The sequence below is a fragment of the Lepus europaeus genome, chromosome 14 (genome assembly GCF_033115175.1).
Source record: "Lepus europaeus isolate LE1 chromosome 14, mLepTim1.pri, whole genome shotgun sequence".
Classification (NCBI taxonomy): Eukaryota; Metazoa; Chordata; class Mammalia; order Lagomorpha; family Leporidae; genus Lepus; species Lepus europaeus.
This window is the reverse complement of record NC_084840.1, coordinates 48,120,291-48,145,937: the sequence shown is the minus strand read 5'-3', so window position 1 is coordinate 48,145,937 and position 25,647 is coordinate 48,120,291. Positions and strand designations below refer to the sequence as shown.

Sequence of the window (25,647 nt, the reverse complement as noted above, 5' to 3'; positions counted from 1 at the left end):
GTGAGTGGCTAGGATACCATTCTAATAAAGTATGACTCTAGCCGGAGCTGTGGTTTAGCAGGTAAAGCGGCTGCCTACAGTGCCAGCATCCCATATTGGCACTGGTTCAAGTCCCAACTGCTCCACTTCCAATCCAACTCTCTGCTATGGCCTGGGAAAGCAGTAGAAGGCAGCCCAAGTCCTTGGGCCCCTGCACCTGTGTAGGAGACCTGGAAGAAGCTCCTGGCTCCTGGCTTCGGATCAGCCCAGCGCCAGCCATTGTTACAGCCATTTGGGGAATGAACCAGAGGATGGAAGAGCACTCGCTCTCGCTCGCTCTCTCTCTCTCTCTGCCTCTGCCTCTCTGTAACTCTGACTTTCAAATAAATAAATAAATCTTTCAAAAAATAAAGTGTGACCCTGAATTCAGCTGTCAACCTTGGGATGGCAACTCTGAATTCAGAACCCTTTGACTCTACAGCAATCACAACTTGAAACATTTTCCCTAAGAGTTACTGTAACCTAACATGCAGGGGTTTGACATGTCCAAGTCGTACATAAAATCCGCTGGGGATCCAAATAAGTCTAGGACACATGGCAGGAGCTTGAACAGTGCTACAGAGTTCCCTTTCGGCTTCTACAAAATTGGTCTTTTTCTGGTGTGCTGTTTATTTGGGAGAGTCTCTTTGTTTTCTTAAAGATTTATTTTCTCTATTTGAAAGAGTTACAGAGAGGTAGAGATACAGAGAGAAAGGCCTTCCATCCACTCGTTCACTCCCGAAATAGCCACAATGGCTAGAGCTGAGCTAATCAGAAGCCAGGAGCAAAGGGCTTCTTTTGGGTCTTCCACATGCTGCAGGGCCCCAAGGGCTTGGGCCGTCCTCTGCTGCTTTCCCAGGCACATTAGCAGCGAGCTGGATCAGAAGTGAAGCAGCTGGAACTCGAACCGGCACCCATATGGGATGCCGACGCTGCAGGCCTGGGCTTTAACAAACTGCGCCACAGCACCAGCCCCTGGGAGAGTCTCATTTAGCCAGCACCTATGTTTTTCTTTCTTCTTAGAAACAGAATTATTCTAAGTACGATTTAAAGGGTCCCAAAGATTGAGAATAGCCAGTATTACCACAGTTGACTGTAAGGACACAAAGACGAAGGTCCTTGGTTGTTAGGGCTGGTTACTCAGGCAGAATCCGCGCTCAGTTTTCCCACACAGCTTTCTTTTTATTCCATTCATTCATTCCAGCAGATTTAAGGTGGTCTTCAAAGAAATGTGAAATACAAGATAGAATAAGGTAGGAAGGTAGGGGAAGGGGGGAAAGGCACAAAATGGAGCCTGGAGTGAGCCTGAGATTTCGTTCAGCAACACCCTTGCTGTTTTGAGGGCCACCGGTTTGACCTGAGCTTCCCAGCAGCCAGAGTAGAAAGGGCAACCAGAGCAGCGGTGCCTGAAGATGCAAAGGAAAGCGAGACTCAGGAGGAAAACAGTAACTGATACTGATGGCAGGTCTGATCAGGCTGTCCCAGGGTGTTCCCCATAGAGAGGACTCAGACACCTGACTTGCTGTACAACAGCAACCATGCAACAGCCCTGGAACACACATGGAAGCTGCAGACCTTTTTTTTTTTTATTTTTAAGATTTTTATTTATTTATTTGAGAGGTAGAATTACAGACAAACAGAGGGACCTCCATCAACTGGTTCACTCCCCAAATGGCCGCAACAGATGGAGCTGGGCAGATCCAAAGCCAGGAGCCAGGAGCAGTTTCTTCTGGGTCTCCCACATGGGTGCAGGGACCCAAGCACCTGAGCCATCCTCTACTGCTTTCCCAAGCACATTAGCAAGGAGCTGGATCGGACGTGGAGCAACCAGGACTCGAACTGGTGCCCATATGGGATGCCAGCACTGCAGGCAGAGGCTTAGCTTACTGTACCACAGTGCCAGCCCCAGACCTTTTAAAAAGGTGTCCTTCCAGGCCGCTGTACCGCACAGGCTGTACCGCAGGGGCAGGTGCAGCACATGCGGCCTCTGGGCCCTCACCAGTGCTGTCCTCCATGGGAACGTCCTCGCATGCCTCTCTGAGACCTTGAGTGGACCAAGGCCACTCGGTGGTACATGGTCCCAGGCAGAGCCTCTGCCATGCCGTGGTTCCCGTGCTGTTCCAGCTCGCCTTCGGGAGTCAGAGCCTAGGACCAGGCCCCCACCCCAACTCCACAGAGGCCTAGACCCCTTCCAGGGGCTGTGTCTAGTCTCAGACAGTCCTGTCTCCTGTTGTGTGGTAACTACCACTCCTCTCGCTTTGGGTTGCAGTTTTGCTCCTCGTGGGCTGTGCTCCTGAGCTGCCCAAGTCAGGGCCGTAGCTGAGCTCTGTCCAGCTGCGGCACCACACCTGCCGTGGGCTCTCTGAGGCCCCTCCTGGGGATACGCTGCTGCTCTTTCTAATAGCGTTGACTTCTCAGGTGCCCTTTTCTCTTCCCTTTCCTCTTTGTGTCCATGAAATAACGCCCACCCACACTTGCTGCCTTGTCGTGGCAGCCCTTAGAGACGTGGCACCTGCTGGCTGTTTGAATGAGTGCTGCTCGCTGGGACTGATTTTCTAACACAGCGCACCTGCCAGCAGCGTGGTATGTGTGGCAGATGATGGGGAGCAGGGGTTCGGAGCCAGCCGGTGGCCTTCAGGTCTCAGCTCTGCCCCTGACCTCGGACAAGTCGCCTAACCTCTGCACACTTACTTCCTTGTCCGTATGCTTGGATAGGAGCACCTGCTTCATTGCCATTGCACTAATTAAGTGGACTCGTGTTTACAACATGCTCAGAACAGGGTCTGCCGCCTAAGGGTAATTACAGGCCATTCTTGTATTCATGCCATTTCCTCCCTCCCCAAGGAATCCAGTCACTGGCTGTTCCGTCCACTAGGGGGCCTGCTTTCTGACAGAGTGTGGCACTGGTGCAGAGTTACCAGGATGTGAACCCTCAGAAGTTGGATTTCTTTTGTCCGGGCTCTGGTATCGTGCCCTATTCTTTCTATGCTGCCTAAATCCTGCCTTCATTTCCACCGTGTGCTGAGAGGGCAGCGCCCTCTCTCAGACCAGTGGAAGAATGCACAGTCAGTGCCTTCCCCTCATTGGGTTTTCTGTGTCACATGGGTGGGAAAGTCGTGTTTTGGTGTAAGTATCCTTCTCTTCACATTCTTGCTAGGCTACCACAAACTCAAGTCCTAGAAATAGTGTGTAGCACCTGACTCACCAAACCATGTTGGAAGAACACTTAAAAAGGAGAAAAAAAAAAATGATGAAGAGCCTCTTGAATGTCTCATTTCTCCTAAATTGACTGATACCCCCCCTCCCCCCAACCTGAATTCATTGTGAGTTTTGGAATGAGGCGGCTTCAGTTTTAATTAAAACAAAGAGGCACTGTCTGTAACATTTTAGAAGCTGTAACTTTAGGGAACTGGGCTTTAACAAGCTGTGCCACAGCACCAGACCCTGGGAGAGTCTCACTTAGCCAGCACCTATGTAGATGATCAGAAAATACTTTATGAAAATATTCATACTATGAACACCTAATTTCAAGCTTTTGAAATACAAGGTTGAAATTCATTTATGTTTTATTTCGAAGTAGTCAGTAGGTTGAAAAATTAATGAAGTAACCTGAAATCTCCTCTTGTCTTTTATATTTGGGAAATAATTATTAACTTTAGCTGAATCCACAAGTTATGCTCCCAAAATCTGAACTCTCTGCCAGGTGAGCCAGTTAATAGCTCAAACTCCAATGCAGGGTTTGAGCATGAACTCTTGATTCTGGGGGAGCCTCCTTAGAGTGCGTCTGTGTATGCTTCCCTGGGGAGACAGTGGCCCTGTGGTCCCATTCACAGGAAGAGGCCTGAGCAGAGTGAGACTCCTCCCCCTCCTAGTGGGAGGGGGCGGGGGTGGTCGGCCCTGGAAGGCTGCCACAAACCACACCAAACACTGGAATAAGGGAAAGGGTTTATTGGTGGGGAAACCTGACAGACCGGAGGGAAGGGACGAAGGAGAGAGAGGAGAACAGAAGAGAGAGACACGCGCGCGCGCGCACACACACACACACACATGTTCAGGATCAGGTCCTGTTAAACCTTTGCTGGAGAGTGGGCAAGGAAGTAGGAACAGCGAATCCCATTAGGGTAGGGGTGGAGCTGACACCTGTGGTTGGGCAGTGTGGTCACCTGGCTTCCAGCAGTGGCGGCAGGGGTGTAGATCGTGCCACAGATAAGACTGCGCCATTTCACTAACACGCACACGCGGGGTGCGCCTGTGCTGCTGGGCCTTTCCCTGTGCACAGACCCAAGAATCCCGCAGGTCTGGCTGCACTTGACATCCCACCGAGCCCCTGGTGAGGGACAGGGCGGTGCCTGCTGTCTGGACATCCCATGGCCTCCTGGGCGTATTCTGGAGCTTGCAGGCCCACTCGAGTGTCCAGCCCATGGGTCCTGGATGACTGAGGTTCAGGTGAACCCCCTCCCGCCCCCGGCTGCCAGCAGGGCTTCTCTCTCTCAGGAATGCTGGGACAGCGTTGGCCATCTGTGGCCTTCCTGTGGGCCAAGTCATGCCCTGTAGCTTGCCAGCGGGCCACTTGTAGTGTGCTGTTTGCATGTAAAACATCCCTGTCTCCTCCTGACCCTCCCACAGCTGTGTGTGTGACGCTGTCACCCTGGCCTCACACGCCGAGGTGGGGGCTTTTGCACTGGGCACCCCCAGACCTCTGCCCGGCTCTGGCCACGTGCCCCAGAGGCGCCGTCCAGCCCTGCTCCTCTCCTTGGCCGTCGCACCTGCCCAGGGGTGCTTCCTCTCAGTGCTTCAGCTTCTCCGTCCACAGCGCCCGAGCTCATCTCTGAGGCCACACTGTATTTCTTCCAGCATTGTTCCATCACTGTTGATGCCTTTCTCATCGTGCTGAGCTCTGCAGGCCCTGGGAGCCTGAGTTTGCAGTCTCTGGGTCTGCTGACTGTCAGGCCGAGTGGAGGGAGGAGGAAGAAGCAGGGGTGGGCGGAGGGAGACAGGAGCCCAGGTCCTGATAGGCCTCAGCCCGGCTGCAGGCACTGTGCAGCATGCCCCCCGGGCTGCAGTGCGGTGGACGTGCTGACCATACTCCCCCAGCAGGGGCGGCAAGGCCTTCCCTGGAGGGCACCGAGCCTGGCTCCCGAGCCATCATGCCTGCAGCACCTGCCTTCCCTTCCTGGATGGTCTCACTCAGATCGCTTCGCCTTAATCGGGGAAGGCCTCGGCAGGCTGTTTTCCAGAGACTTTGGCTGGGGTGGGGGCTGCCACCCCAGTACTCTGCAACTCCTTGCGAGGGTTTTGGCTGTGAGTGGGAGCCCCCAGGCTCACTTCCCCCACCTGACTGGGGTCTCTGTCCCTCCACCTGTGGGCTTCTGCCAGCATAGCCTGGCTGTGTGCCGCCCCTCCTCCCCAGGCCACGGCTGCCCCCCAGCTCCTCGCCTGCTTGGATGTTTGCCCCCTGGCCCCAGGCACAGGTCAGTGAGGGGCCAGCTCCTCATGAGAGGGGAGGGAGATGGTTCAGGGGCCCTCCTGTCTTTGACACACCTGGACTCCCCAGTGGTGACACCTGGAGCAGCCACTGTGCACTAATTGCAGTGGACGCCATAAAGAGCGTCACCGTGTGCTTGACAGCATTGCTGCGTTCTGATGAAACAGTGACGGGCCTCCAGGTCTGGGTGGTGGTGTGCAGGGAGTGGCAGTGGCCGCGTCAGCACTGGCGCTGGGGTATGTCCTGCAGCATCCCAGTTCTGGGAGTGCTCGAAAGCGCTGCAGAGGGTCCTGTCCCTTTTCAGCCTTTTCCTGAGACGTACGGAAGGCAGTGAAGTTTAGTTTTCTTATTCGTTTAAATGTAGTCATCCTTACATTGTTTTTTTTACTTTAAAGCTATTTGAAATCAAAATAAAAATTCTATTAATGGAGCCTTATAGCCATTAGCCTAAAACATAGCAAGACACCAATTCAAGGAAAATTTGGATGATTTATTTGTTTGATCATTCTAAAACAAAGCAATCCATAATTTCAGGCTGCCTTGTTTTTTTTTTCCTCCTCCCTCTCTCTTCTCATTCCCTCCCTCCCACCTCTCTGTGTTACTGGAGTGAGCTGTAAACATAGCCAGAGGCACAATACGGATTACAGATAATTCAACCTTTCAAAAACATTCAATGAAACAAGACTTTGCATTGAAGTATTAATTTGACACTATATTAAATTGTCACTTCCAGCCTTGGAAAAAAAAATGAGTGAAACACGATAATAACAGCAATTTCCGCAAGCCGGAGCCAGGTTCACCCTGTCATGCGGAGGTATAAATATTTATCCCTTGCAGAGCCTCACTTAGGACCGCGCTGCTGAAACCTCAGTCAGCTGTGAACGGTCTCCTGCGATGCATTTTGCATGAGAAGAGCAACAGATCGGGATTCATAACACACCTTCTTCTTGGTGAGAGCCTCAGAGGGAAGGACCAAAGGCAGGGGGAGCTGTGGCTGCTGCATTTTCAGTTTATCACTGCACTGCAGCCCTAACAGGCCTGCAGCCGCCCAGGAAAAACTTCTAAGGGAGGCTTGGGAACAGGGAACATTTATTTGCCTTTTATTGACACCTTGGCATCATTTCTAAATTTTTTTTTTAAAGGGCAGAAAAGTGTTAGTGTTAGAAATGGAGGCTACAGGCTAAACCTTACCAACCAATATAAAAATTTCTGAGAGCAGTCTTAAGAAAAACAGTAGCCACTGCACGATAAATAATGAAGGGAGATGACATGTGTCACACAGCTGTGAGAATGCAGGAATGTGCACCGTTTAATGACATGCAGCGAATTTAACACCGAGAGTGTCAGAATAAGTGTCCTTGACCTGGCTACGCACAGGAGGTGCAGTAAGAGCTGAAGGTGCTCACATTCGCTTGTTCGAACATTGGGAGTGCGTGTTCCGCCTATGTTCAGGTGCAGGCTGCACGGCATGGCTGCACTGAGCATCTGTGGGCCAGGGCTGCCGCCCCTGGTGCCAGGCAGAGTGTCTAGATTTGGGATGAGGGAAACAGGTGAGCTGGAGAGCCCCAGGAGGTGGCAATAACAGCGGGTGGGGCGGGTAGTGTGTGGTGAGGAGCCATCCAAAGGAGAGATGCTGTGCTGCGGCTCTCCCAGGATGAGAATCTCTGGTCTGATGTATGCTCCGCATCTCTGAGCCACACATGGAGTGGCCAGGGTTGAGGTGTGTTTGGTGCATTTTCAGCCTTGTCTCCCTGGGGATCTCAGAGTGGCCATGGACAGGAACCCGCCAGGCTCCTGCCAAGTGTGTAAATCCGTGCTGGGTTTGTGCTTATGCCAGTGGGGAAGGCGTGCCCGGTGGCCACATCCAGACCACGTGGCTGAAAGCGGAAGACGTGTCTGCTCCTCTCTTAGAGTGGCCCCGAGGACGAAGCTGTCGCTTTTCTGTTCTCGTAACCTAGAAGTGAAGCAGAACCCTCAGACCGCCTTGTGATTGCATCCACAGTGCTAACAAGAAGCTTAAAGCTGCCGAGGGCGTGTGTGACCATTGAAAACGAGAGGGTGCTCATGCAGAGTAACAGACGATTAACAAACAGAAAGCATGGCGTCGTGGGGCCCCCGGGACCCCTCTTCTTTGTGACGCATTCATTGGCAAGTTATTCTGCTAATTTGTCTATGATGTTGGTGTTTTGCAGGAAAGGTGCTCAGAGTTGTGATCCTAAAAGCAGTGCAGGACAGAAATAATTTTTTAGCCTCTCTAATATTTATAAAACATTGTCCCACTTTATAAACACACACGCGCGCACACATACACACAGTTACTCATTTTTGGCAAGTTTTTATCCTATGGAGATTCCCTGAAATTGGGAATTCCTATTCTCATTTAAAATGTAGTCAATCCCTGGAAAGCTCCTTAGGGACGCGTCAGGTGCTGGTGGCGGGCTCCCTCTCCTCAGCACCTGGGCCTGCTTGTGTCATCGCAGGTCTTGTCTCCCTTATCTGTAATTCTGCAGCTTTCTCCCTGGTTCAGACCAGGGAGGCCCGTGGGCTGTGCACGTGGCCCTGAGGTTACAGGGGCCAATGGGACCAATTCTTTGAGTCCCTGTTCGCTTCGGGAAGCTGGGAGACTTTTGAGTGGGAATTCCATGTAAATCCGAGAAGGAAATTCTTCACCCACTTTCGGCCACAGCTTGATCATCACTAGCGTCGCAATTCCTCTCTGCCTCCTTCCCCAGAGCCCTGGGTGACGGACGCCACGCACGCATGTGTGGTAGTAACCGCTCACGGCGGCGCTCTCCCCGCCCCCCCAGAGTCGCTCCCGGCACCCGCAGCACTTACGAGATTAACATCCTTAAGCAATTACTTGGCGGCTACTCCTTGTTCTCCTCGTGCCTGACACATGCCATCTTTTTTCCTGCCTTTCTTCTCATGTAATGTCCTTCATTTATCACGGCCATCATGAGAAAAAGCATGGGCTCCCCTTTCATCATAAATCACCCTGGATTGTTTTCCTGCCTTCAGAATCCAGAATTTTCATATTTACAACACCTGGAGGTGAGAGTCATGGTGTTAATTATAAAGATAGCAAAGGCAATACGCATCTGCTAAAAAAAAAATCTTGGGGGCTGGCACTTTGGCATAATGGGTAAAGCTGCCACCTGCAGTGCCGGCATCCCATATGGCACTGGTTCAAGACCCAGCTGCTCCATTTCAGATCCAGCTCTCTGCTGTGGCCTGGGAAAGCAGTGGAAGATGGCCCAAGTCCTTGGGCCCCTGCACCCACATGGGAGACCCAGAAGAAGCTCCTGGCTCCTAGCTTTGGATCAGCCCAGCTCTGGCTGTTGGGGCCATTTGAGGAATGAACCAGCCGATGGAAGACCTCTCTCTCCCTCTCTCTCTCTCTGCCTCTGCTTCTGCTTCTCTGTAACTCTCCCCTTCAAGTAAATTAATAAATCTTTTTCTAAAAAATCTTGGATTTTTTTAATCGCCCCATACATTTATTTATTCAACAGTAATTAATGAAGTCAAGCTTTTACATGCTAGGTCTTGCTGAGTGCTGGGGAGTTCACACAGAACAAAATAGGTTCAGTGACCCCTTCACGGAGCTGACATCGAGCAGGGAAGCCGTGTGAACCCGGCTGAACCCTGTGTGGACATAAGCCCACAGGAAAGGCTGTTGACTGAAATGAGCTGGAGGGCTACTGGGTGCAAACAGAGGCAGAAACAGTGCTGGCTGAGGTGGCCCACAACCAGGGCAGAGCGAGGCGGCCCCAGGCCCCCCGGGGCGAAGCCCTGAGCTAATCCGTGTTTAGTGGGCACAGAGAGGAGGAAGAATCGGCCAGGAGTGGAAGGAGAGAAGCGAGGAGCACACGGTGTCTGCACAGCCACAGGAAGAGCACCAGCCAGAATGGGCCAAGCAAGAGAAAGGCGACAAGCATCGTCACCTTTAGCCACTCCAGAGTCACTGATGGCCTTAGCAGGAGAGGTGCGCTGAGGAGGGAAGAGGCAGAATGAGTTACAGAATGGGTGGGGAGCAGGGCGGAACCGGAAATAAGTGTAGACAGTGCTGTCATGTCAGTGTAGACGACATTGTAAGGTTAGTCAAGAGAGAGCCCATGGGTAGAAAAGGAGGCAGGGCCAACCAAAGAGGCTTTGTTTTTACTTTTTGGTATAAAAACTTGCAAACATAAAAAAGAGGCCAGCACTGTGGCTTAACAGGCTAATCCTCTGCCTTGCGGCGCTGGCACACCAGGTTCTAGTCCCGGTTGGGGCGCCGAATTCTATCCCGGTTGCCCCTCTTCCAGGCCAGCTCTCTGCTATGGCCTGGGAAGGCAGTGAAGGATGGCCCAAGTGCTTGGGCCCTGCACCCGCATGGGAGACCAGGAGAAGCACCTGGCTCCTGGCTTCGGATCAGTGAGATGCGCCGTCCGCAGTGGCCATTGGAGGGTGAACCAACGGCAAAGGAAGACCTTTCTCTCTGTCTCTCTCTCTCACTATCCACTCTGCCTGTCAAAAATAAACAAAAACATAAAAAAGATTAATAGCTTATTCTCGTTACTTGGATTGAAGAGTTATTATGTTTTACCATAGTTGCATCCCTTTTTTTTTATTAAATTACACAGCGTGTTCTTCTCCAAGTACTTGAACGTGCTCCTCTGAAACAGAAGGACTCACACACTAACACCTGGCGAGTGGGTGTCCCGATGACCCGAGTGCCCTGGCGCTGCACCGGCCACCATGTCTCTGCCGTGGAGGGAGCGTTTCTCCTTTTGTTTTGGTTTTGTTAATGTTTGTTTTCCAGGAGAAACTGTAGAACCTTTGATGACAATTGGGGTTAGGGAAGGAGGTGGGTAAAGCATGAGAAGCCAACAACGTGGGACTCGGGGACCGCGGAGCTGTGTCTCGCAAGCGCCACCCTCCGGCCTTCCACTGGAGCTGCCCAGCAGATTGTGGGAGATTCGGCAATGGGAAGAGGAGGCCGAGGCCCTCACTCCCACAGGGTTCCATCGCCCCTTTGGTGGAGGATCAGTCTTTCCTGTGTGGTCAGCACAGTGCTGGGCATACTATGGATGCATAATGCATAATAAGTATTTTTTAAATGAATGTACGAATGAATGTGAGAGAGGGATTTTGAGGCCTGAAGAAAATGGAAAAGGTTCAGATGACAGAAGCCATTTCTGTAGAAGACATTTTCGTATAGTTCATGGAAAATGCACATTGTTGAGGGGGGAGATATGCACAGATTTCAGAAATGTTTTACACCAAAGCAAGCTCCTGCTAGCTACAGACACTAAAAAGAACAAGGCATCAGTCTGAAAAGAGCCCCCAACACAGCAACGTGACATCTGATAAAACAGCCTGCAGCATTGGCAACCTGTGTGGGCATCGGTTCGAGTCCCAGCTGCTCTACTTCCAGTCTACCTCCCTGCTAATGCACCTGGGAAACAGCAAGAGATAGTCCAAGTGCTCGGGCCCCTGTACCCACGAGGGAGATTCAGAAGAAGCTCCTGGCTCTTGGCTTCAGCCTGACCCAGTCCTGACTGTTGTCGGCCGTTTGTTGAGTGAGCTGTAAGACTGCCTTTGAAATAAATAAATAAATCTTTAAAAATAATTGAAGCAAGGACAAACATCAAATTTATGATTACAGCTTGGGTGGAAGAATGGTAAGGTTTTTGTTGGTGCTTCACAAAAAGTTGGAGGGGACGACACCCCCAAGAAATCAGCAGCTTACAAGTGGAGAGGTCATTTTAAGAAGAGACAGGACAGTGCTGGTGTTGAAGGCTGCAGTAGCAGGGGACAGAGTTATCCCATTCATGCCTTGATGGAAGAGACTGATGATCAGCGGTAGAAGCAGCAGCCAACACCATCAGTCTTCAAACGGGTCCAGCTCATGCAATTCTGACTGAAAAATTAAAGTGGAGCCAACTCTGCTCAACGGGTGCCAAAATTGCTACAGCCAGATCAGCTGCAGGCAGGAGCAGAGCTTTCCAGAACCCCTGGAACACATGAGATCCAAATCATGGAGCGTCCCTTTGCAGGATTGGAACAGGAGATGAAACATGGCGTTATCAGCACAGTCCTGCAGAGAAAGCACTATCAAAGCAACGGCTGCCAAGAGAAAGACGTGGTCCAGTCAAAAGCAAAAGCAGACTGCTTAAGAGCAAAAGGCATGGGGTCGGCACCATGGTGTAGTGGGTAAAGTCGCCACCTGCAGTGCTGGCATTCCATATAGGCAAGGTTCCAGTCCTGGCTGTCCACTTCTGATCCTGCTTTCTGCTATGGCCTGGGAAAGCAGTAGAGGATGGCCCAAGTGCTTGGGCCCCTGCACCTGCTTGGGAGACCTGGAAGAAGCTCCTGGCTCCTGGCTTCAGATTGGCCCAGCTCCAGCCATTGTGGCCATTTAGGGAGTGAACCAGCAGATGGAAGACCTCTCACTCTTTCTCTCTCTCTCACTCTCTCACTCTCTCTGCTTCTCTTTAACTTTGCCTTTCAAATAAATAAATAAATCTTTTTTTTTTTTTGACAGGCAGAGTGGACAGTGAGAGAGAGAGACAGAGAGAAAGGTCTTCCTTTTCTGTTGGTTCACCCCCCAATGGCTGCTGTGGCCGGCGCACCGTGCCGATCCAAAGCCAGGAGCCAGATGCTTCTCCTGGTCTCCCATGCGGGTGCAGGGCCCAAGCACTTGGGCCATCCTCCACTGCACTCCCGGGTCACAGCAGAGGGCTGGACTGGAAGAGGAGCAACTGGGACAGAATCCGACGCCCCAACTGGGACTAGAACCCGGGGTACCGGCGCCGCAGGTGGAGGATTAGCCTAGTGAGCCATGGCGCCGGCCAAATAAATAAATCTTAAAAAAGAGAGAGAGACGGTAACAGCATCAGTTTTTTGTGGGGATGCTCAAAGCATTTTGCTGTTGACTTTTGGGGGGGCCAAGGGCTGGTAACATCTGCTTATTAGTAGAGTGTCTGTAGAGCAGGAGCCAGAGTCTCCACATAAAAACCCCCAGAGAGGCCTCCTTGTGACTGTGCACCTGCTCCTCTAGTCTAACAGGGGCCGTTCTGTGAGAGTCTTGGTGGGAGATGATTGACATCTGCCCTATAAGACAGTCCTGATCTGGCTCCCTATTTCATTCTGTTTCAAAAAGCTCTGTAAGGGGCACCCCTTTCTCTCCAGGTAATAATGTTAAAAATCGGCATTACCGTGGTTCAATTCCCTGGACCCTCAGCTCTTTAGGGGTGAACTAAATGACTGCTATCAATTCTTATAATAGTGTCTTGACTTTGATGGAGCTTAAGTTGAGTGATAAAAATCTACGTTCTTAAATTCTATCTGAATTTCATTTTTCCTTGAACTTCTTGAAGTCCTCTTGTTTCACGACAACCTGCAATAGGCTCTGTCCTAACAACTTTATAATTTGCTAATTTATTTTTTAAAGATTTATTTATTTATTTGAAAGTCAGAGTTACACAGAGATAGGCGAGGCAGAGAGAGAGAGAGAGAGAGGGGTCTTCCATCCGCTGGATCACTCCCCAATTGGCCACAATGGCCGGAGCTGTGCCAATCCGAAGCCAGGAGCCAGGAACTTCTTCCGGGTCTCCTACGCAGGTGCAGGGGCCCAAGGACTTGGGCCATCTTCCAGTGCTTTCCCAGGCCACAGCAGAGAGCTGGATTGGAAGTGGAGCAGCCAGGTCTTGAACCAGCACCAATATGGGATGCCTGCACTTTAGGCCAGGACGTTAACCCACTGTTAACGTCCAATAATTTGTTAATTTAATCATCACTAAAACCCTGTGGGTTAGGAGCTGCTGTTACTCCTGACCTCTAAATCAGGAGCCTCGGCAAGGTTGAGTGACACCCGAGGTCACACAGTTAGTGAAGGTAACGCTGGACCCATAGCACCAGGAGTAGCTGAGTTGTGCCAAGAGCCCCAGCTAAAGCTATGGCTGTGAATTCACAAACCCCCAGGTGTTGAGATCTCCTCTTGCAGTTTGTGTGTGTAGGGGTCCTTGTAGATAAGCCCGTGGGTGCTAGGACTTTAGCATACCCTGGGGCAGCTGGTGAAGAGGCTGAAAGGATTACCTGCAGGCCCCTTGGTGTCGGCGGCTGCATGGTGGTACTGGAGGACCGTGGCCTCCTCCAGCCCTGGAGTTCCTTTACAAACAAGTGAGTGGATCCTCTGCCCCAGACCCACAGCCAGAAACTCACTCCTCGGATAGAACGTTCTCTTCTGCAAAATGTTGCATCCTAAATGCTTCCCATGCTCTGGGCACCCTCTGCTGTTTGGCAGTCCTGGGATCTCCTAGATGGACTTAAATGTGATGATTTGTGGTGTTGTATATGTTTATGTACTCAAGGATTTTTAAGTGGATTCATAATCTGTAATTTTCATCTGAGAGCCCCCTAGGTGAGCCATCAGTACACATAGACACTGAGGAAGTAGTTCAGATTTTTAAAAATTTTTCATTTACTTGCTTGAAAGGCAGAGAGAGAGCTCCCCACCCACTGATTGACTCCCCAAATCCTGGTACCAGCTGGGGTTGGGCTAATGTGAGAGCTCGGAGCTGAGAACTCCATCCAGGTCTTCCACGTGGATGCCAGGAACCCAAGTACTTGACCATCACCTCTGCCTCCCAGGCTCTGCCTTTGGAATCGGGAGCTGATGCCAATTACTGAATACCAGGCACGCTGCTGTGGGATCCTGGCATCTCAACCACCGGGCTGAACACCCACCCAGTAGATCCAATTTGATCTGTTTTATTCTGTGTAGTGATAGATCTAGTGTTGCTTAAAAAAAATGTTTTAAAGATTTTATCCTTATTTATTTGAAGGAGAAAGTGGCAGAGAGGGGGTCACTTTCATCTGCAGATTCACTGGCCATGGCTGGGCCAGGCGGGAGCCAGGAGCCAGAAACTCCATCCGGGTCTCCCACATGCGTGTCAGGGACCCAAGTTCTTGGCCGTCTTCCACTGCTTTCCCAGGTGCATTAGCAGGGAGCTGGATTGGAAGGAGGGCAGCCAGGACTCTGGCTTGGGGTGCTGGCATGGCAGGCGTTGGTTTAACCTGCTGAGCAACACTGGCCCCAGCAGATCTAGCCTTAGATTAGGTGTGTGGGGTGGGGGGGGTTGTCACAGAATATAATCTGTGGGTATTTTTCCCTGAGTAAAAGAAAACTCAGAAGAGCTTCCCTGAGTAATATTCACGAAGTTTCTAGGGCAGAGTCAGCAACGTGAGTGCCGATCCTGACCCAGGAGAGCCTGTCTCAGCGGGGCTTCTAACAGGGAGCCCATGACGAGAACCGTCTGAGCGGAGTGGCAGAGAGACGCAGTGACAGCCACACTGACACTGGCAGGTGCCAGGGGCCCAGGGTCGTGTCTTGTGGGCCTGGAAAGTTCCCACCACAGAGTGCTCCCCAGACACAGGGCGTCGCTGCGAGCTGGTTTCACGCACCACACGGACGGTGCCAGAGCCGCGAATAGAAGCCCCATCACGGCCATCTTGAGCGCGGGGCGCAGCCCCAGGGTGAGGTGCTGCGATAGCCTTGTTGTCTGTCATCTGCCCAGCAGCCTTCGCGGCAGGAACCAGGCGCGTGCTGTCTGGAAGGGGACACTAACACGCACAGGGACGAGGAACTTGCCCGAGCCTCCACCGCCCGTAACACGGAGGCTTCTGGCTGTGCTGGCCCGGCAGAACCCAGCGGTCCCCGGTCCCCGTGCCTCAGGCCCATGCACCCGCCTGTCTGCAGAGGCAGCCGACAACTGCCCTGTTTACATCTACAGTTACGATGTGCAAAGTTTTCTTTTCAGCCAAGGGCTACTTCCGACCTGTTGTGCATTAGCAAAATTCCAAGTTAATTGATTATGCTTTGAAAGGAGAGAAATAGAAAATGCTACACTCATCTGATTTCAAATACTAAGCTGAGGTAAAACCACTCAGAAAAGACATCAAATTAAAGGGACTGGTGTCATGGCACAGCAGATCAAGACATTTCCTGCAGTGCCCACGTCCCATAAAAATGAAAGGCTTTCAATACCTAAGGTGGTTAAATATTATCAGAGATGATTTAGCAGTGCATACCACTAAAAAGTCTGAAAGGACAACATTCTAATTACTTTTATTTTTTATGAAATTCCCATTGGGGAAAAAAGAGAAATCCAAGTAGGGTGGAAAAAATAAATAAATAAATAAAAATCACCCTAAATTCCACTGCTAGCATCTGGCGAAGTTCTCCCAGGCGTCTGTGTAAATGTGCTCGGGGTTTACCGTATTCAGCTCACGCTATTCATGCTGGCCACTAGCCTGGAGATTTCAAATATGTCATAGGCATACTTTTTTTCTGAAAAATTTTTCCTCTGCTTTTAAGGAAAGGAAAACTTTAAACTTGCTCTGGACCCTGTTTATATTATGTCTGCCAGTCAGGAGACAGCGCCATCTGGTGGGCCCTTGGAGCCGTTTGGAGAATGGTCATTAAAGACTGAAGGCGGTGTTGTGTTTTTGCAACTCACTTTGGAAATGATGTCAGCCCTGGGGTTCATCCAACGGACTTGGTGAATAACAACCCGGAGGCAGAGAATCCCCGTCTGTGTATAGAGCAGGCGCAAATGATCCATGGTAGCAAGGAGACCCGTTCTCACCCCTGCTTAGCTCTAGATGTTAAAGTCTCTGGGAAACGACCGCCAGAGCTCAGCCCTGCCAACTCCTGAGACCCAGCACAGTATGGTTTCATCCTCCATTGTGGCTTCAGTGCTGTTAAAGAAGCTGATTTTGAGTCCGGCCTAGCATCCCCCACGAGAGTTCCTGGGTTCAATACCCAGCTCCGGCTCCTGACACCAGCACCCCGCTGGTGCTGACTCTGGAAGGCAGCAATGGTGGCTCAAGTCGTTGTGTTCCTGCCACTCATGCGGGAGACCTGGATTGAGTTCCTGGCTCCCACCTTTGGCCCCAACCAAGCCCTGGCTGTGGCAGGCATTTGAAGAATGGAAGCTGGGTATGTGTGTGTGTCTGTCTGTCTCTCTCTACCCTTCAAATAAGTGTTTAAAAAAGAAGCAGCAGCAGCCAGTCTTGATGGTCAAGTTGCCCAGCCTTCCCCTTGTAAAGTCATGGTCAGGATTCTGGAGTAGATGATAGGAGGCCTGGATGGAGTGTGACCTCACCTCAAAAGGATTTCAGGAAGGACCAACCATTTGTCCTGTTGCTTCGCACTTTTATATCCAAGTTATAACTTTACAAACGAGTTTGAAGTGTTAGGAAAAGGATCTCTTCGGAGATAAAACAGAATTTTCTTAGTATCTGTGTACACGTGCCAAGCACAGATCTGATCAGTAAACAGTGCAAGTGTGGTGATCCCGTGTAAACACGACCTCGCTGGCTGAAGGGTTTTCCTTTGCGTGAATGCCATCGGCTGGAGTTGTGCTTTACGTCTCTGGAGCGTGTTCTGATTGGACCTTCGCCTTTTTCTTTGTCTTCCCTGCAGTACATAGTGGAATGTCACGGGATCACTCTTCTCCCCCAGTTCCTGGGCATGTACCGGCTTAATGTCGACGGAGTGGAAATATACGTGATTGTTACCAGGAATGTGTTCAGCCACCGTCTGTCTGTATATAGGAAATACGACTTAAAGGTGAGATTACTTCTGGTAATGTTTGTGCAGGGCCTCAAGCTCACTCATCCATCCAGTCCGTGTCATAGCTGATGATACGAAATGCCTGGGCATCGCTCACGGCCTCCGGCTCACCAGCTGATGGCACAGTTGGCTGCCCTGGTGAGCTGTCGGCGCTTCCATGCTTTGGAGATGCCGTGTCTGTTCATTCTGCACCAGCTGTGCACCAGCCCCCGTTCCAGGTGCGGGGATAGTGAGGGGCGCCACGCAGAGCTGATGCTGCGGGGGCAGCGACGGGCACTGAGTGGACATCCTCAGGGTGCAGCATGTTGGGGGCGGTCAGTGCTGCGGATAGAAGCAGACAGGCTGTCGGGAGGAGTCACTGCAGCCAACTTGAGGAAAGAATGTTCCTGGCAGAGGGAACAGTTGGCACACCGGGCCCAAGACCAGTCACTTCCAACACTTGGGGTGAGGGGAACCCTGGGAATTCTATAGAGGAACACGATCTGACTGCTAGCATCACCAGCACGGGGAAACATCCAAGGTAGGGGCTGGTGAACTCCGACCTGGCCCACTCTGGGGAGGGGGCCGCGTTTGTAATAAAGTTTTATTGGCACACTGCCATGCGCATGGCTTCTGGAGTGTCTGCGGCGGCTGTTGCACGGACGCAGAGGTGAGCAGTCACACAGGAGACGGTCCTGGACCACCAGGCCTCAAACGTTGACCCCGTGACCTTTCTTAGGAAGTCTGCCAACCTCAGGTCTGCATCAGTTGGTTGTCAGGTTGATTTCTTTTTTAATTTCAGGTTCTTTTTGTTCATGTTCTTAAAAGAGCTGTGTTTATGAATAATTTGCAGTATTAGAACTTAACGTGAGAACTGTGAAGATACGTAGTTTATTGAAAAGAGTGAGGAAGCCATTAGTGAGACAGGCAGCATTGCTTGGCCTTTCCGCCGGCCTCAGTGACAGCCGGCTTACCGCGAGGTGGCTGCAGCATCCCAGCTGACTCCGCCGTCCTGGGGAGCACTCTGACCTCTTGGAAGCTGTGCACTTGGGAAAGGAGGCTGGGAGTGCTGCAGTCACTTCTTCTAAATAACTCTGCTTAGCCTTCTTTGATACTACACCAAAACTTGACGAGGGGTTATTTCTCAAAGTTTAATTATCGCGTGCAATCTGGAAACACGTCAGCGAGCTCTGTGTATTCCTATCACGAAAACCTGTCCATCTGTCGCACGCATCAGTCTGAACGTGTGATATGTTAAGAGTCACCCATGTGGAACGTCTGGTTCCCTGCGGTCCGTGGCTCTTCCAATTACTGACCTGTTCCATTCTGCAGTGTTAAAAAGTATTGCAGCCACCACCGCTGGTATCAGAAAGGTCTTCCACGAGTGAGGAAGCTGTCAAGCTCAGAGTGAGTGATACACGTGTCTCAAAATTTGGGTTTTCAGTTGAAAGTTCAGATTGAATCATGGGCCAGAAGTGCTGTCTGTGGGTTTCTGTGAGGCGACAGCACACGCACCCCCGACACACACAGACACACACAGACACACAAGCCATCGTGACTTCGTTTGGTTTTGAGCAGACATCTGCCCCAAGGTCTGAGTAAACCTAGATTACAAATTCTTTCAAGTAAAAATGCTGTTTGGTGAAAAAGGCGGCTAGTTCAGCTTGTAACTCAGACTATCCCAGAGAGGGGTCTCGAGAAACTGTTCCTTTACAAACACAAGTGCCTTGTGCATACGTGGTGCTCAGAACAGTGCCGGGAGGGGGGGGATCCTCCAGCGTCACCGCTTGATTACGCGAATTGTGTTGCTGCCCATGCTTGCTTAGAGCCTGACGGTGGAGGATCGGGGGCTCACATACTACCAACAAGTCGCGATGCCAACATGTGTGGCTTCAGCGGCCGCTCTGCAGTGATGGGAGACCTCCACAGTGATGCCAGTCCGTTCCATTTGGCAGTCGCAGTCACTGCTGGCACCCTTGGCGCTTGTTTTCTGCTACGCTACCAGCAGTGTTACAAAGCCACTATTATTCTTAACAGTATCCAAGGGAGCAGCAAGACAGTAGAAAGAGAAAGTCATGTCCCAGTCATATTATAAAAGTAGTTTTATCTCTGCAAACTCCTGAAGGGTCTTGGAACCCACCCACCCTCTGAGATTCTTGGGATCACGCTTTGAGAAATGCTAGTGCCAGTAAAGAAAGTGCTCTGGGCTTGTCCCCAGCCTCTGACGTCCTTGTAAACTGGATCAGCTTCTGAAAGGCGGCCTTGCTCTGGCCTGTCTCCACGGCTTGGCCCCTGGGGAGATCCCAGCCGGCGCTCAGAACTGCTTCTCGAAGCCTTTGTGGTGCCGCTGAGGGCAGCCTGCCTCCGTGCGGGGAGCCAGAGGAGCCTCTGGAGCTGCGTGCGCTGGTTTTATGACTTGTTAACTGAGTGCAAGTTGCTTACCCTCTGATCCAGTTTCTTCATCCGTTAAAACAGGGATACCGTTACCCCCATGTGCAGCATTGTGAAGGTTTGCTGTCACGTCCAGCATAAGGCGTAGCGTGTGGGAATTGGTCGGCGGGTCTTGGCTGCCTCATCCATTCCACTGGGTGTCGAGGTGCTTGAGGGCAGGTGTTCTGTCCAGTGTTTTTTTTAATCAGCCTCCAGCGCCTGAGCGCACAAGGAATTACACGTCTGGGAACCACATCCTGATGTCAGTTATGCATGGAGGTTGGAGGTTATTGTTTTAATTTGCCTTGCACGTCATGCTTTCTCTCTTTCACTTGTAGAATAAGAAATCCTCTTCTTGCCAGGACTTGGCATTGTAATGGAATCTGCACGTTTTCCATCATTTCATGGCCCAAACTCTCAGCCTTAACTTATTAGCCTAGCTTTCCTCTTTTTGTCTCAGTTGTGGTGAGGGGCGGGGGGGGATTTAAACTCGGGTGGGTATACGTCCAGGCTGATGACCTGGACGCGTTTACACAGAGATCATTCCCCGGGAGGGAAGTAGAGGGACGCACTGGAGGGAAGACACACGCAGACCAACTTCCTGGTTAAAACACAAAGTGGCCTGAACAGTTTGCCCCCAGCCAGCAGCACAGGCAGTGCTCACATGTTAACAGATGGCCCCGTCTGTGGCTTTGTTTTTCTAAATCTGGGGACATCCTTTGTTGGAAACCAGTGTGTAAAGGAAGGTATGTGTGGCCCACATTCAGGAAGCCCTCGGGGAAGGAAAGGAGACCACCGCAGATGACCAAGTGGCAGCTGCTGGCAGTGCCTCTCGGCTGCCTGCTGCGCTGCTGCGGGGTGGTCCCCGGGTTTCCCTCGTGAGGCTCTCACGTCGCCCATCGTTGGGGAGTCAGCCTTGTGCTCCTCCATCTCATCCCCAAGAAACGTGGAGCCTTTCCCTGGGCTGGCGCAGGGTCTCTCAGATCCCCCGACCCCGGCCTAGGCCGTGGAGGATTGACCTTGGGGAGGCTGGCCATCTGGCCGTGGCTCCCCTCCCCTCCAGCATCTTTCCTGGGGCTGTGAATTACCCAGGGCCTGAGCTGCCTTGTGAAGCTAGCCCTGGAGTTGAAGGTTTAGCTCCCTGGGGGCCAGTGGGGCCACTTTCACTTTTCCCAGGCCACCTCATGTGTCCCAAGACACTAGGCGGGAGTCAGGCAGACAGGTGGCTCTGCTGACCTCATGGCAGCGTGTGTGTCCAGTGTTGTGGGGAGACCAGCCCCAGCCACTTCCCAGTGACACCAGCACCTGCTGCAGGTGAGATGCCCGGACCACCACTGGGAGCACACAGCACACACAGCCCTCATCAGGCGGCACACCGAGGCCTCCCCACCCCCGGCCACTTGTGTCCCGGCCTGTCCTCTGAATTAAAATCTGCACACACAAAGGCAAGCTTCCCTGCCTGCCTCCTACCCCAGCTCACCTGCAATGACCCAGAGCGCTAAGGCCTGGCACCGAAAGCCAGCACCGTGGAGTAGACAGCGCTGAGGCCAAGGCCCATGTTTCCTGCCACCCTTTCCCTCCACGCTCCGCATAGGGCCTGGCACAAATGAGGAGCCAGCAAACGTGGGTCTCTGAAGGAACCTCTAAAGCGCGAGCAAGCTCAGAAAGTGCCCATGGGGACTTACGGTGCAGGAGAGAAGGCGGCTGGCAGAACCTGCACAGCAGGGGAGAGAGCAGAGTTTCGGAGACAGTCAAGGGCATCTTGCCGGGGAGGGGTGCCCGAGGCCCCGCAGTGCTGGAGCCAGACGATGGCCTGCTGCCCCTTTTGAGGGTAGGAAGATACCATGTATGGCAGGGGATTCAAGATGTGGGTTTAGCAGGTGATGGTCAGCTGTGGGTTTCCAGCCGGCGAGCAAGGACTAGAGAGAAGACAGGGCGGAGGGGAGTGGGTAGGGGACAAGATGCCTGCAGAGGGCGGGACGTGCCCCAGAGCCGGGTGGCCCATGGACCAACCCCGCCATGACCGATTTCCTGTTTCACAGTGCGCGACAGCCTGGTGTCTGGTGTGGCCATGTTTTCATTGTCTCTTTGTGTTTCAGGGCTCAACAGTGGCTCGAGAAGCTAGCGACAAAGAAAAGGTAAGCACGTGGATACCTCCCTCGCCGCAGCCCCGGGGCCTGGGGAGCTGCACATCTGTTCTTCCAGGCCGGCATGGTTCTTGGAGTTTCCTGGCCACTGCGGCTGGCGGGAAATGCCTTGTCGGTGGGGGCTGAGGAGCGTGCTCCTTCCTGAATAAGGACTTAGCTGTCAGTTGTCGGTGTGGTTGAGAGGAACATTTCACGGCACCGTGCTCGCGAGACACAGCCCCTGTGCAGTAAGCTTGAGGTCAGGGCTCGGCTCCCCAGCCGCCCTCCCCACCACCTAACCAGCCGTGACCCTCAGGAAGCCTCCACACGTCCCTAAGCCTGTTTGCTCACCTGCGGACTTCTCCAACAACACAAAATAAAATGCAAGTAGAGTACTTTTTTACTTGAAAATTAGAGATGAAGGAGCTACCTCTTTTTACCTTTTCCTGACTTGTTGACCATTAGGTAACTAACACGTTAGTTTATTGTATGAGAGTCTAGAAAGAGTCACCTTGAAAGATCTGTTTCGATGAGAAATTGGGACGTAGCTTCCTGTATGTGAACCTAACTTGGCCCAAACCCTCCTGTGCCGACGTGAAAAGTAAGCCTCGACTTCGTCGTCCCTCTTGTCGCCCGGAAGTGCCTTTCCTTGACCATTCCATTGGAAAGCTGGCTCCAGGTGCTGGCTGTCCATTTTGTAAATTACATTCTTTTAGAGTGATATCATGCATTTTTATTACTAATTTTACAAATTTGTAGATCTGTGGGGCCGGGGCTGTGGTGTGGAGTGTTGGGCCACTGCCTGCAGTGCCAGCTTCCCATATGGGAACCAGTTTGAGTCTGCTCCACTTCCAATCCCGATTCTAGCTAATACTCCTGGGAGGGCAGCAGAAGATGACCCAAGTCCTTGGGTCCCTGCCACCCATGTGGGAGACCAGAAAGAAGCTCCTGGCTCCTGGCTTTGGCCTGGCCCAGCTCTGGCTATTGTGGCCATTTGGGGAGCAAGCCAGCAAATGAAAGATCTTTCTCTCTCTCTTTCTCTCTCTCCCCCTCCCTCTCTCCCTCCTTCTCTGTGTCTCTGCCTTTCATATAAATAAGTAAACAAACCTTAAAAAAATTTGTTAATCTGCTTCCACTTACTCGTGCAGAGGTGTTTGTAACTATCTTTATGGTTGCTCTTCTAGCTGCAAGGTTAGAATAATGAGCCAGGTGGACACATCTGGCAAGGCATGCAGGTGTCAAACAGGAGCTAGAGATATTGCCTGATGAATACTCTGTGGGGACACCCAGAGTGCTCTCGAGCTCACAGCAAGAGTGCCTGACTTGGGCTGGACAGCATCAGGAAAAGTCTTCTGGGAGGAGATGTTTGGAAACCAAAAGATAAGTAGGTGTCAGTCAGAACAGCAGGTGCAAGTTCCCCCTCCCTGGAAGGAGAGACGAGGCCACAGAAGACCAGGCCAGTTGGAGAGTGTAGTAGGTGTGGATAGATCAGAGAGAGTTTGGAAGAAGAATTAGAGCCAGTGTTGTGGTACAGGAGGTTAAGATGCTGCCTGTGATGCTGGCATCCCGTATCAGAGCACAGGTTGGAGTCCTGGCTGCTCTGCTTCTGATCTGGCTCCTTGTCGGTGCAGCTGGGAGGCAGCAAAGAAAGACCCAAGTGCCACCCATATGGGAGACCTGGATGGGTCTAGGCCCCTGGCTTCAGCCTGGCTAGCCCTGGTTGTTGCAGGCATTTGGGGAGTGACCCATTGAATGGAAGATCTCTCTCCTCCTTTCTCTTTTTCACTCTGCCTTTCAAATAAATAAATAAATCTTTTTAAAAAAAGAAGAAGAAGAAGAAGAGGAGGAAGAATCAACAGAACTCAGAGATGGAATGTAGGAGGGGACTGGTGCCCAGGAGAGAAGTGGGTGAAGGGTGACTCCCACGTTTCTGATTTGGACAGCTTGGTGAGTGTTCATGCCACTCACTGAAACAGGAAGCAGGGAAGATGAGCTGGGGAGAGGAGTTGTGTTTGTTTATTTGAGAGGCAGAGACAAAGAGCTGCCATCTGCTAGTTCACTCCCCAGACATCTGCAACAGCCAGAGTTGGAGCAGGCCAGAGCCTGGAATGCCGTCCAGGACTGGAGGAGCAGCCTGCAATGTTAGCGTGGCGTCAGAGCAGGCCAGTCTTGGCTGGAAGAGAGAGCTTGGAATCTTCCCAGGACAGGGAAGCACATGAAGTCACCAGGAGAGTGTGGAGCGGAAGAAAAGCATTTCAAGAACCAGCCCAGAAGAATGTCGTCGCTGAAGGAGAGGCCTGCGAAGGCTCAGCCAGAGATGGAAGAGGAGCCAGAAAGCTCTGGCTCATTCCGGACATCTTCCTTGGGTGTGGATTAGGAGCAAGCATCTGCCAAGCTTCGTAAGAATGCTCTGGGGAACAAGCTGCTCGGCCCCTACCCTAGCACACTTGCAGTCTCCTATGGCCCAGACACCAGAGAAAGAGAACTTCCAGTATCGGCGATTCCACAAAGCCAGGGAGATTGTAGACCGGGAGTTGTCCACGGGACCCAACGGGAAAACCACTGGAGAGCTGGCCGGTGAGCACAGCTGGGAGTTGGCACCAGATGGCAGTGGGAGACGAAGTGAGGAAGAGAGAAGGAAGCTTAACAGAGCATCCTGCTTCACCTGTTGTGTTCCGCCTGCGCATTAACGGATGTGTGCCTGCTGTCGAAGCCCCCATCACGAAAGAAGGACCTGCAGTGGTCGTGTGCAAAGTGGTAAAGAGGCCGTGCAGGATGGCCACATTCCCCATCAGAGTTCCTGGGTTCGCAGCTCGGTTTGGCTTCTGATTCTGCTTTCTGCTGAGGTGCACCCTGGGAGGCAGCAGGTACTAACTGGGTCTCTACCGTCCACCAGGGAGACCTGGATTAAGTTCTGGGCTCCTGGCCCAGCCCAGCTGTTTATGGGCATTTGGGGAGTGAGCTAGCAGATGAGGAATCTCTCGCTCTGCCTCTAGCTCTGGTTCTAGTTGTAGCTGCAGCTCAGCCTTTCTAATAAGCAAAAAAAGAAGACAAGGGTGAGCATGAAGGGAAGGCACAAGCATTTGATGTTGCCTTGGCTGTAGCATTTCCTCAGGCACAGAACGTTGAGTTCCCAGTCTTGCTCCCCACTGTTCTGCTGAGAGGACTGTGCACGTTCCAGAAACCAGGGCATGAACCACAGTCCACGGCCCTGCCCACCGGAAACGGCTGGCTCCTTTATTGGTGTAGGTTTTCCTGGAAGAAAATGAGAATGTAGAATTTGTTTAATCAGCTGAGTCCACTAACACACTTTGATCCTGTCCCTAATATGAATAGAAGTATGTAGTAGTTGTTTCTCCAAACATCTCCCTTGGGAGTGGGCTTAGAGAAAGGTCACAGCTGGGGCTGGCATTGGCATAACAGGTTAAGCTGCCACCTGTGACTCCAGAATCCCATGGGGGTGCCGGTTCAAGTCCCTGGTCACTCCACTTCTGATCCAGCTCCCTGCTAACGTGCCTGGGAAAACAGCAGGAGATGGCCCAAGTGCTTGGGCTCCTGCACTCATGTAGGAGACCCAGAAGAAGCTCCTGGCTCCTGGCTTCAGCCTGGCCCAGCCCTAGTCTTTGTGGCCACTTAGAGTGAACCAGCAGATAGAAGATCTCTGTCTCTCCTCTCTCTGTAACTCTGCCTTTCAAATAAAAGAAACTTTTTTTTTTTTGAAGAATTATTTTATTGATTTCAAAGACAGAGTTACAGAGAGAGGCAGAGCCAGAGAGAAAGAGAGAGAGAGAGCTTCCATTCTGCTGATTCACTCCCCAAATGACTGCAATGGCCAGAGCTGAGCTGATCTGAAGCTAGGAGCCAGGAGCTTCCTCTGGTTCTCCCATGCAGGTACAGGGGCCCAAGGATTTGGGCCATCTTCCACTGCTTTCCCAGGCCACAGCAGAGAGCTGGATTGGAAAAGGAACAGCTGGGACTCAAACCTGCACCCA

The 25,647-nt window shown here is 51.9% G+C and overlaps 1 protein-coding gene across 1 annotated transcript in view; it reads left to right on the top strand.

The window, feature by feature from the left end:
- PIP4K2A (phosphatidylinositol-5-phosphate 4-kinase type 2 alpha) overlaps positions 1–25,647 on the top strand; it is a 178,546-nt gene that overhangs the window by 128,514 nt on the left and 24,385 nt on the right. The window contains exons 5-6 of the mRNA XM_062210578.1: positions 16,971–17,117; positions 21,629–21,667. Of these exons, the coding sequence (XP_062066562.1) occupies positions 16,971–17,117; positions 21,629–21,667 (186 nt within the window). The remainder of the gene's footprint in view (positions 1–16,970; positions 17,118–21,628; positions 21,668–25,647) is intronic.